The sequence below is a fragment of the Microtus ochrogaster genome, linkage group LG9 (assembly GCF_000317375.1).
Source record: "Microtus ochrogaster isolate Prairie Vole_2 linkage group LG9, MicOch1.0, whole genome shotgun sequence".
In the NCBI taxonomy this organism is placed as follows: domain Eukaryota; kingdom Metazoa; phylum Chordata; class Mammalia; order Rodentia; family Cricetidae; genus Microtus; species Microtus ochrogaster.
In genome coordinates, this window is record NC_022034.1 from 3,249,801 (window position 1) to 3,261,783 (window position 11,983).

The 11,983-nt window shown below is 45.2% G+C and overlaps 1 protein-coding gene and 1 long non-coding RNA gene across 9 annotated transcripts in view; one reads left to right on the forward strand and one right to left on the reverse strand.

Annotated features, from left to right (window-relative positions):
• Positions 1 to 11,983, reverse strand: part of Fam120b (family with sequence similarity 120B) — a 74,457-nt gene that overhangs the window by 41,685 nt on the left and 20,789 nt on the right. For 2 of the 8 annotated variants that reach the window (XM_026787367.1, XM_026787362.1), the window contains exons 1-2: positions 4,633 to 4,865; positions 1 to 1,158 (exon numbers count right to left, since the gene is read on the reverse strand). In XM_026787367.1, coding sequence (XP_026643168.1) covers positions 1 to 1,142 — 1,142 coding nt within the window. In that variant the 5' untranslated portion in view covers positions 1,143 to 1,158; positions 4,633 to 4,865. The other 6 variants (XM_026787366.1, XM_026787365.1, XM_026787364.1 and 3 more) reach the window with 5 other exon arrangements.
• LOC113457883 lies at positions 8,245 to 11,464 on the forward strand. The gene is made up of 3 exons (XR_003378365.1): positions 8,245 to 8,271; positions 8,538 to 8,675; positions 11,139 to 11,464. It is a non-coding gene; the product is annotated as an uncharacterized LOC113457883 (long non-coding RNA).

Genomic DNA, 11,983 nt, shown 5'->3' on the forward strand with positions numbered 1-11,983 from the left:
TTGGATTCAGGATCTGTGCACATGGAAGCTTCTTGGTTGGATTCGGGATCTGTACACATGGGAACTTCTTGCATGGACTCAGGATTAGTACGCGCGGGAACTTCTTGTTTGGATTCAGGATCTAAACACATAGGAACTTCTTGCTTAGATTCAGGGTTCACCACTTGCTTCTCTGTTATTATGCCTTTGGATTTTTGAACTAACCATGGAGATGTTTGCCCTGGCAAGAGATATGCTGCTACCCCTTTATAAAAAAGAGCTTTGTTTGGCCCCAAGGGTAACATGTCTTCTATCTTTTTCTCACCCTGATACAAGTGAAGAACTCTGGAGATATAGTCTGAGACAGCTAAGATAATATTTCCCTTTTTGCCAGCATTCTCTTTCACAGAAGCATAGGAGGACAGGCACTTGTATCGAAAGCTTTCGAACATGCCCTCTGGGGTGATGTCATTGCCGAGCAGACAGGCTAGCAGAGGGAGGTCCGCCACATGGAGGCCGAGACTCTCACAGAGTTTCTCACGGCACAGCATGATGGTTTCCAGAGTCTCCAGGCAGAGATCGCCGATTGAAAAGTAGGGACAAGTGTCATAAATTAAGTAATCGGTGTCTTCCCCCAGGATCCCAAGACAGTTGTGCAAGAGACCATAAGAAGCCACCTCATAGTCTGCCTCCTGTAACGAACAGAAAGTTTCCTGGCCCAGTGACTTCAGAGCGAACCGTGTAAATATGGCCAGCCCGGAGGGAATGAAGAACATGTTTCTGCCTGGCTGCTCTCGCTTTGACTTGATATAGTGGAAAATCTTGGATATCTCCCTGTTGTTCTTAAGTCTTCTCTTTACCCATTCATCTCTCTTACCCGGCTCCACCATGCCATCGAAGAAGAATATCAACTTGATGCCGGCAGACGTGAAGGCTGCGACAAAATCTCTCAAAGCAGAAAAGTATTCTCGCCACTGGCCACCACAGATCCAAGACTCCGGTGTGTACCAGTATCGGAGGCAGCACATGGCATCCACCACGATGGTAGGGGTACACCCAGGGTACTTGGTTCGGTAATTCTCTGCCAGCTCTTGGATATTTACTACCGTACATATATGTGGGCAGGTACTTCCCACAAAACCCTGCAAACCTCTCACCCCCATAATTGGTTTTATGAATCTGAAAAAAAAGGAAAAAGAAATCCATAATTAGTAACTATGGCATTATTTCTAGACATGTGACACTCATCAAAGCAGACACAGACAATATTTAATCTTCTAAAAGAACCAAAGGGAGTTTCTAATTGTAATGTTGTTTCTGGTTTGTTTTGGGGGGTTAGTTCCATATGTGACCTAGCCTACTTGCCAGGAGTCATAAGACATAAAGGCACTAAATAAAAGTAAAATTATTACTCAAGGTTTTCTGAAGGATTGGCTTAAGGGGCTGAGCTCCCTTCTAGTTGACCAGGCATGTGGTGGGTCTGTGATCGCACAATGTGTCTGATGGAGGCAGACAAGAAGGAAGCATGCCTGAGGATACACTTTGGAAATTTCAAGTACGGATACTATCTCTATGCTGGCACATACATTTAACACAGATGTCAAAACATTTCAAACAATGCAGGTAAACCTGTCAAGAACCCTCGATAACGGCATTAAAAAGAAGCTGCATAAAAATGTATGGTGTTAAATAGTTGCATCATTTGAGATAATGAATATGAAAGAAATGAAATATAGATGCAATGTAGTTTAAGGGTCAGAACTCAAAATGTAAGAAAGTACCACCAGAGTAAGATGTATTTACACACGTCCTTATATATAAATGAAAGACATTCTTCAGACAGACAAATCCATCAATAGTAGAAAAAATTCCACAAGAAATCTTGCATCTTAATGGTATATTTTTCCTATTTTTTTGTTTAAACATGGCATCAAGCTACTAAGTCCTTTGATAAAATATTAACAACAACAAATCCTTAATATACAAAAAGCAACACAGAATAATGCCTCTTGAAGACCTAGGACAGAGAGACGATCTCATCTTAGTGCACTTACCAGCCAGGCAAAGTTGGGCATACATGTACTCGTGCGTGCGCGCGCGCGCGCGCACACACACACACACACACACAACAAGGATTTATCCTCACACTGGAATGACAGCATCTGAGCTACAGCAGTAGGTCTACTGAACCCGGTGACGATTATCTCCACCATCAGGGTATCTCTTCGACCCCTGGGTCTGGCCCCACATTCAGGAAGGTTGTACTCTCTGCTGCTGTGGCCGTGTTCGTGTAGTTCTGGGTCCACCCACGGAGGTAAACGTCCTGCCACTGAATTACATCTCAACCCCTGACAACTTACGTTCATTCCTGGAAAAGGGTGGTTTTGCTTTAATATCATCCAGCACAGTATGCAGAAGATAAGGTTTTGTGAAAGAAATATATGCAGACAACAGTCAGAAGAAACAGATAAGCAGCACACAGATTTCACAAACCCTAGACCATTGGTCTGCCCCTAGCTCTGGATGAAGAAGGCCTCTCACAGTTTACTGGGGATGAATAGACAGATCTAAATCTTACCCATTCAGAGACCACATCTCTGTGTAGTGAGAAAATGCCCCTTCTCACCTGCTCTTCACTGGGCGCTAGGACACAAGAGACTCATCCATGAAGACACAAGTAACAGCCACATGGTCCATGGCCAGAATCTACAGAAGCCTTCAGCATCACTCATAACACAGAAACAACACACGTGAAGACAGAGTCAGAGGAACAACACGAATCTTCCATCCTTTTCTGGACATCCACTGCCAGTAAGAGGGAGTTTTGTTGTTCCTTGTTTGTTTCGAGTGTTTTCTACTAAAGCAGCTAAGACAACAATGAGTTCCTTGAAATATTATCCTTATTTTCCAGGATGCCAGGCCCAGTACACTGCTTTGGTTCCAGTCACATGTTTCTGCTCCTTCCTTAGCCTATGATGGAAAGCCTGCTGTTTAACAGGGCAGGCACCGCTTCAGTCCTTCCTAGCTTTCCCACTGGGCATTTCTCACGCTGTGTGTCACAGACTACCTGGGGAAAGCGACATCTAACACACGCACGCACACACACATACATACATATACACACACATATATAGATACATACATATACACACATACATACGCACACACACCCACACATATAAACATATACACACATACACAGATATATACATATATACACATACATAGACATATACACATACATACACATACACAGACATACAAACATACATACACATATACACATCCACACACATACACAAACATATACACACATACACAGATATATGCATATACACACATACATACACACACATCCACACACACAGAAACATACACACACATACACGGATATATATGTATACACACATACATACACAACATACACAACACACACATACACCCATCAACACAGACGCACACACTTAGAAAGAGGAATGGGGACCTATGGCATTAGCATACATCTTTTGACATTTAAAGGTTAACTGCTAAATATTCGTAGAACCCAATTCCTTCCTGAAAGGAAGAGGAAAGACTCAGTAAGTTCTCCAGTCTTACAACATCCACAAGGACCTGTCCCAAAGTTACAAAAGCAGTAACTGCCCAGGGGAAGACACTTTCCAAACAGCCCGGGTGCCTACAAGTTGTGGAGCGAGTTTCAAGGATGCAATAATGTCTGATAATAAAATAAAAAATATTTATACTTGCATTAAGTTATATAACAACAACCGATAGCATTATGTGGAATACATTCTTCTTATCAAGGTGGGGCCAACTGAGAAATTAAATTAATCTGATACCTGCAATACAGAAGTTACAATGTTCTACCCAATGACCAACCCCTACCTTCAAAAAAATCAAGCACTGCTTTGAACGCAGAGGAAATGGGGAGGGAAAGAAAAGGGCAAGAATGTTTGCAAAGCAGCAAGAAGAGGCAAATTCCAAGTTGTAAGCAGCATACGGTATACAGTTTAAAGATACTTCTTTTTTTTTAAGAATGCCAATTATGAACAGTTATTGCATTCCCAGTGCCTTGAAAGCTGCCATGTAAGCAGAGACCCAAATCCTGAATTCGTGAACTTTTCATTATCAGGTCTATAAATATTCCCAGATCCCAGTTTGGAGATAGACAGACTCTCTGAAAACTGAAAACAAATGACCTCAAATGTTATCCATTTATAAGATTTCTCGGGCCAAAGATGTTCACAGATATCAACGTTTGGAGGATTGGCTGAACAGAATTTTTTTTCTTTTAAACTAGGAGGATGGCAAGAGAAATACGCGTCTGTTGGTGGTGCCTTTCAAAAACGGCTAAGGAAAGGGTAGCCAGGCCTCCCACGCTATACTGACGTCAGCCAAGGTCAGGGAATACCCACTAATGGATGGGAGATGGGGAAAACAGTGAGGGGCTTCTTGAAGAACGTGGTCGTGGGTAACAGGTCTGAGAGCTTATCTAGAAAAAGCCTAAACCAAAAGGATGACCCCCTCCCTAGAGGAAGGAACGCAACACAGCTGAGGCCCAGCCTCTCCGCCTCGCCATCACCTCGCGCCCACAGCTCCCCTACCGCGGGTTTGCAGGTATCAGCTCCTCCTTCCCCGAGCAGGAGACTCTACCTCGCAGGTCCTCAGATCAGCGGCTGGGTTCGGGAAGAGCCTCCTCCCCGCTCCACCTGCAGGAGGGCGGCTGCCTGGCCCCTCCTCCCAGACCGCACCAGCCGGGGGTGCAGGAGCAGACCGGGCCGAGCAGTCAGGGCGAAGGGCGCGGAGGGGCGTGGACTGGATGCTGGGAGGAGCCCCGGGCTGGGGAGGTGCGACAGCCGGGACCGAGGGCCGATTGCCCCAGCACGGCCTACCTAGAGGATCACTGCAGTAGCCGCAGATGCGTCAACGAGATTTCAGATCCGCAGTCTCCTGCATGCTCACTTCCGCTTCCGCAAGATGCACTTCCGCCCGCAGATGTGCCTTGCTGGACGAGGTGAAGCTTGAGCTTACGTAACCGGAGTGGGGGGGGGGGGAACGAAAGGGATGTAGTACGCAGGCGCCGGAGAGGGCTGCGAGGTGGGTGGTGCCCAGGGAAGAGGGAAGCGTCAACCCGTTACCCAGCAACCGGGGACTAGCCACGGAGGCCCGCCCACCCCTGGGTAACCCGTCGGCGCACTGGGTGGATTTGTCCCAAAGACTGCATCTTCAGGATCCAGTGGTTGCCAGCATCAGCACCCTTGTCCTGCTCCCGCAGTGCATGCAGACTGAAAGACCCTCAGAGTGGTCCTTCCCTCAGGAGGAGACCCCTGAACCCAAGGAACAGTCGAGACCACTGGCTGCAATGGCAAGAGGTTTTTTTATTGAGAGTACACAGGTACCTGCGGGCGTCAGAGTCTTTGGAAGACTTGTGCACCCTCAGGCTGGGCAGGGGGTCTTTTATATGGAAATGGGCGGCAGAAGCATGCATGGTTACAGGGATTCCATTGGTCAGTTCAGATGAGGCGATGGGCTCACTTGGGGACAAGCTCCTCCGGGACATGAAGATATGATAATAGCTGACTTGGCTCTATCTAGGGCACATGTAGTTTTTCCCAGAACTGTTCGTTCCCCTCCTAGGCCTGATGTCTGACCATAGATATCCTGTTTGGCAGCCAAGGAGTACCGACTTTACCTTGAATTTATACTTGTTTGTGTGAAAGCCTTGCAAAATGGCATTACAGCAGCTAAGCTGGGGTCTTTCACAGACAGGCCGCGGAGAATACTGGCCAGACCACAACCTGTATCTTGTCTAATAGTAGGAGGCTGTGAGGATACTGGTCTGGTCTTGAATTTTCCTGGAAATACCAGTACTGAAGGACGGCACAGCTTGGACACCCGAGCGAGGGCTGAGGGTCCATTAACAGAGTGGTCCCAGGCAATGATGCCTGTCACTTTATTGGGGGAGAGTTTAGGGTGGCCAGCCTTGTGGTGTGGGCCACCTTCGGGCTAGCTAGAATAGGCAAAATGTGTCCCTTTGTGTAGGTAGCCACCAGTTGAGAACCCTTGGATACTTTCCCTTTAATAGCTGTTGAGTCAACACACCCAGCTGCGTGTGTGTTAGCTTCATGGTGTCCAGGTTTTCAGCTCATGGATGCTTCCTCAGCAGCCAGAGATAGCAACTCAGTGACTTTCGGGACTCCAGCAGCAGCTGCAGCTTGTAGTTTTTCCAGTCTCAGCATTCTGTATTTTTTTTTTACCTTATGTGCTTTCTGTTCTTCTCTATATCATTCTTTCCCAACACTTCCGCCCTTCACAGTCTGAGCGCTCCCTGGTCTCTATGACAGCCCTCTATCTTCTGCAGGGTGCTGTGCCCTGAGCTAGCAGCTCTGGACCCATCTGTTCATGCAACCAACTCAGCCCACCCTACTCATGATAAAAGACTACAAGTAGACCTTAAATCCACTTGGAGTGCCGGGCGGTGGTGGTGGTGCACTCCTTTAATCCCAGGGCTCTGGAGGCAGAGACAGGCGGATCTTTGAGTTTGAAGCCAACCTGGTCTACAAGAGCTTGTTCCAGGACAGGCTCCAAAGCTACAGAGAAACCCTGTCTTGAAAACAAAACAAATGCCTGGAGTTTGACAGCACAGGGCCAGCTTGCAGTAGAGACATCTCCTGTATACTGTCATGAGGTCTGGAGTAACTGAGTAGGGTCATCTAAGGGCCACTTCAAGGTGTCAAAGCAGAGTTTCCTAAGCCAATGCTACAGCAGAGGCCATGGTTAATTGCAGTGGTTTCTCTGACTGAAACAAAGTCTCTTTGGAGCATCCACAGCTGACATGAAGTCATCTCTGGACATAGTTGCAGTTGCCTTGATGACAGCCTGAGGAACCTCCAGGAGCAACTGCTTGGTTTATAGTTCCTGCTTGACTGGCAACTCGCAGGTCTCCAGAAATTGTGAGACCCAAGTTGCAATTGCTACCATCCTCACAGTTCTTCAGGAGTGGCAACAATATCATTCACAGTTTCCTAAGGTTTTTACCTTATGCGCTTTCTTGGGAGTAGTGGAGACGGTTCAATGAGAGACAGTCCCAATTCAGCCTCTATAGGTCTCTCAATCTTGGTTAGTTTCTCAGTATCTTAGCTACTTTTCTACGGCTTCGATAAAACACCATGACTACCATTCCTGGTGCGGAAGTGTGGCACCAGGGCATCTGAGTTCACATCTCCAACCCCGTGAAGAGGAAATAGTTCAGGTTTTAAACCTCAAAGTCCACTGCTCTCCCAGTGACAGTCACACCTTCCAAACCTACCCGAACTGTTACCAACTGAGGACCAATTATTCAATATTTGAGCCTGTGGGGGACATTCTCATTCAAACCACTATACTCAGTCTCTGAGGGAATTTCTACTATGACCTGATGGGACTTGTCAGTCTAGAAACCAAACTATCCAGCATGTTTTGGTTAGATTGCCTGTAGGCAACTCTGTAGGATATTTTCTTGATCAATGATTCCATGTGGGAGGGACCAGCATGCTGGGGGCAGTGCCATCCCTTGGCAGAATGTCCTAAGTTGTATAATAAAACAATCTGAACAAGTCACAGAAAGCAAGCCAGTAAGCAGCATTCCTCCATGGCTTCTGATTCAGTTCTTCCCTTGACTTCCCCCAATGGATGGTGACCCAAGATATATACACTAAATAAATATATGACTTCCCTCTTTTTGGTCATGGTGTTTTATCATAGTAATGGAAATAATAACTAAGATAGAAATTGGTACAAGGTTCATGGGATATTGCTGCGACAGACCTGACCATGTTTGATGAATGATCGTGGAAGGACTTTAGGACTTTGGACTAGAAGAGCCATTGAGTGTTCAGAGCTTACTGAGCTGTTGTGAGAACTTAGAAGTTAATGCTGAGAACGGTGTGGATAATGAAACTCTGGCTTTTGAGGTTCGGAGGGAAGTTTGAGAGTCTTTTAAAGGCACTATCAGGGCCATTCCATATTTTGAATTAAGAATCTAGGAGCTAGAGAAGAGCACTTGTTACTATTAAAAAAGGGGGGGGGGTGATGTGGGAGTGTCATATATCAATCTGTTGATTTCATTGGTTAAGCAATAAAGAAACTGCTTGGCTGGCCCTCATAGGTTAAAACATAGGTGGGAGGAGTAAACAGAACAGAATGCTGGGAGGAAGAGGAAGTGAGCTCAGAGAGACGCCACGCTCCCCGCTCCCGGGCAGACACACGCGATGAAGCTCCGACCCAGGATGGACGTAGGCTAGAATCATCCTGGTAAGTCACCTCATGGGCTACATAGATTATTAGAAATGGGCTAGTCCAGGTGCAAGAGTTAGCCAAGAAGAGGCTAGATAGAAATGGCCCAAGCAGTGTTTAAATGAATACAGTTTGTGTGTTGTTATTTCGGGGCATAAGGTAGCCAGGCAGCTGGGGTGCTGGGGACGCAGCCCCGCCGCTCCTATTACTACCAGGGGGGGGGCGGGAACCTAAGTTTGATCCTTGGTACCCACAGGGCAGCTCACAACCATCTATAATTCTAGTCCCAGGAGATTTGCTGTCCTCTTCTGACTTTCTAGAGCATCAGGGAAGCACATACAGTCCAGCATCACTGAGGCAACACCTTCTGGGAAGTGTTCATCAGTGTCAGCACCCAGAAGCTGTGGTCCAGCTGTGGCCAGGTCTGTATCTTGTACTGGCAGCCAAATTTGGTTGTGTTTAAGCATCTTCCAGGTGGTAATGATTTTGAAAACGTGAAGGAGCTATGGGAAACAGCTGAGACTTGGCACTGTGAGCGTCCAGGAGAGGACATAGGTGAAGGTTGGTCCAGTTCCAGCAGGGACCCCAGCATTTTGGAGATGTCAGTACCATAGGCCTTCAAGGACAACAGCAGATGCAGAATGCAGCCAGCCTGAGCCTGTGAAATCACTATGTGTGCTGTGGACACCACAGACAGAGAGTCCTTTAGAGCCCAGAAGATCATGAGTCCCAGGTCATGAGCAGTCCTGGACTTCAGTTTCACTTTGATTTGAATGTAACTGTGCCCTGGTTTTTCCTCTTGGAGTGAGAGAAAATATTTAACTTGTTTTGATTGCATAGGAACCACAGTTGAGAGACTTTGGACTTTTAAAGAGACATTGTGTTTTTAAAGAGAACTTGGACTTTTAAAGGGTTGAAAAATTTAAATTCATGGGACTTCTTATTTATGTTTTATATTGTGGTGTTGATATTAACATGAGATCTTGGGGATAAACAAAAGAAGGGAAGTACTATGGTTTCATAGTAATGTATTTGTGTATCAGGGTCATAAGAGATCAATTTTCCTGTTTTTTTTTTTGTTTTTTTTTTTTTGTCAGCTTGACACAAAGTAGTGTTATCTGGGAAGAGAAACCTCAATTAAGAAAATACTTTCATCAGATTCCCTTTAGGCAAGTCTGTAGGTATTTTCTTGCTTAATGGCTCCCATAGAAAACCATAGCCCTCTGGGGCAGTGCCACCCCTGGGTAGGGAGTCCTGATTTGTATAATAAAACAGAGTGAGCATGCCATGGAGAACAAGTCAGTTTCTCCATGGCTTATGATTGAGTTCCTGCTTTTAGTTCCTGTCCTGCTTTTCCTCAGTGGTGGAGAGTAACCTGAGTTATAAGATGAAAGACACCCTTCCCTCCCCAAACTGCTTTTGGTCATGGCATGGTGTTTTATTGCAGCAACAGAACCCTAAGGAAGACACAACACCCGGCAGAGGAAAATATCAAAGGGTGCTTTTCACAACGACTTAGCATGCAGTTAACAGTTTCTTTCAGTGACCATTTCCTTAAATCATTAACCTCCATCCTGCAACAAGTTTGAGGATTGAGTCTTGATGGCCCTCAGTGGGGCCATGACACTCAGGGCACTCTCGGACTTGTAGCTTCTCCGTCTTGGTTACAGCAATAGATTTCATTAGTTTCTTTAGTTTCCATTCCGTGTTCTCTGCAATCAGGGGAACACTTCCTCAGCTCTTATAAGACAGAATGGCCTTGAGATCAACATAATCTTTTAGTATAAGCTCCTGAAAAAAAATCCAATTATTAATATACCCAATTGATTAAGCTGCATCCCAGTGAGGACTTTCTGGTTCCTAGTGAACTAATGAAACTTCATTCAAGGAAGTAAACTAATTTCCTTCCTTCAGGATCTTTGCTAGAACACTTGATGGAGTGTTGTGGGACACTGGTTTTACCCTGTAAACATTTGTTTCTTGTACTTGTTTAATAAAATACCGATTGGCCAGTAGCCAGGCAGGAAGTATAGGCAGGCGACCAGGCAGGCAGTAGAGGCAGCACAATGAGAACAGGAGAATTCTGGAAAGAGAAAGAGTCAGTCTGCAGTCTTTACCCAGACACATAGGAAGCGAGACACAGAGCAAGCAAGACATGACTGCCTTGCTGAAAACAGTACCAAGCCATATGGCTAACACAGTCAAGAATTATGGGCTAATATAAGTTATGAGTTAATAAGAAGCCTGAGCTACTGGGCCAATCAGTTTATAATGTAGGCCTCTGTGTGTTTATTTGGGATTCAATGGATGTGGGACCTGGTGGGACAGAAACCTCTGTTAACAACGGAGCACTCAAAATACATAAGTAAGTTGAAGTTAGACTATGGATATGTTAAGGGGTTGAAAAGACGTCTTTCTGATATTCAAGGCAGTCATTTCTTATTGAGTTTTTCCTTCTAAGTAAAACCAACACATAGTACCTGGAGCTTGCTGGTTGAGGATGGTGGGTTCCATCAAAAATATGTGAAGTGACCTCCAGCCTTAAGGACTTTATCATGTTTGAAGACTCAAGTGAACACACCAGACACGTGAACGCTGGCGAAACACACAGTAAGATTTAAAATGTTTGTGTTGCAAATAGTTCGGACTTCAAAATCTATGATGCTATTTGAAGTGTGGGATGCTTTTGGGGATGAATGGGGCCTGATGGTAGAGCCCTCATTTGATCTAGAGGGCCTTTTGCCCTATTTCTACCATGTAGGAAACAAGGAGAAGGCAATCAACCTACAAGAGAGACCTTACTAGAACCCAGCTGTCCTGGCACTCTGACCTCAGACACCAGCACAAGGTCTATGTGAAAAGCCCATATTCTGTCTGCATTGCAGGGTAGCCTGACGACCAGGACAGTGACGGCGGAAGACAAAGGGACACGGGAAAGGTGGTCAGGAGATGAGAGGAGTAGAAGAGGAAGAACCCATTAGCCAAAGGTACGATTCTAAGAGTGAGCTGAAGGTTAAAACTTGGGTGTTATGATAGAGTAACCAAGGAGAGAGGGGCAAGAGGGAATTAGGGTAGGCCGTGGAGATAAGCCAACCAAAGCCTCATGCAACTGCCAATCTGATAGTCCTCACATATCACACAGAGCTTCCCAAAGCCTTTGTTTCCTAGAAATATACAACCAAGGAAGAAAAAAAACTAATAAAAATAAAGATATTAGGAAAAAATAAAAAATGCAAAGAAAAGGAAAAACTGTCACGTAAAGCTGTATGCCATTGCAGAAAATACTACATTTATTTAAAAAAAAAGACATAAAGGGAACTTAGAATAAGGGGAATCTTAAAAATTAAAACAAATTTTATGAATTATAAATAATTACTATATAAATAAATTAATGAATGTTAAATAGGATGACTGTAATTGTTTTTTATTCTTTGGCTCTCTTTGGCTCTTTTCTCTTTGGGGGTCTGCCTCCCAGCTCCCAAATGAATCACTCGTGGAGACTTATTCTTTCTTATAAAAATTATCCCATTTGATACAGAAAGGTTGGATAGGGGAGCAGGGAAGCACATATCTTAATTAAGGGAACCATCTTAGGGTTGGGAAGAGACTTGTACCTAGAGGGGCTTCCAAGTGCCTAAGGCGAGGTCCCCAGTTAGTTCCTGGGGCAGCTGAGGATAGGGAACCTGAAATGATCCTATCCTATAGCCATACTGATGAATATTTTGCATAT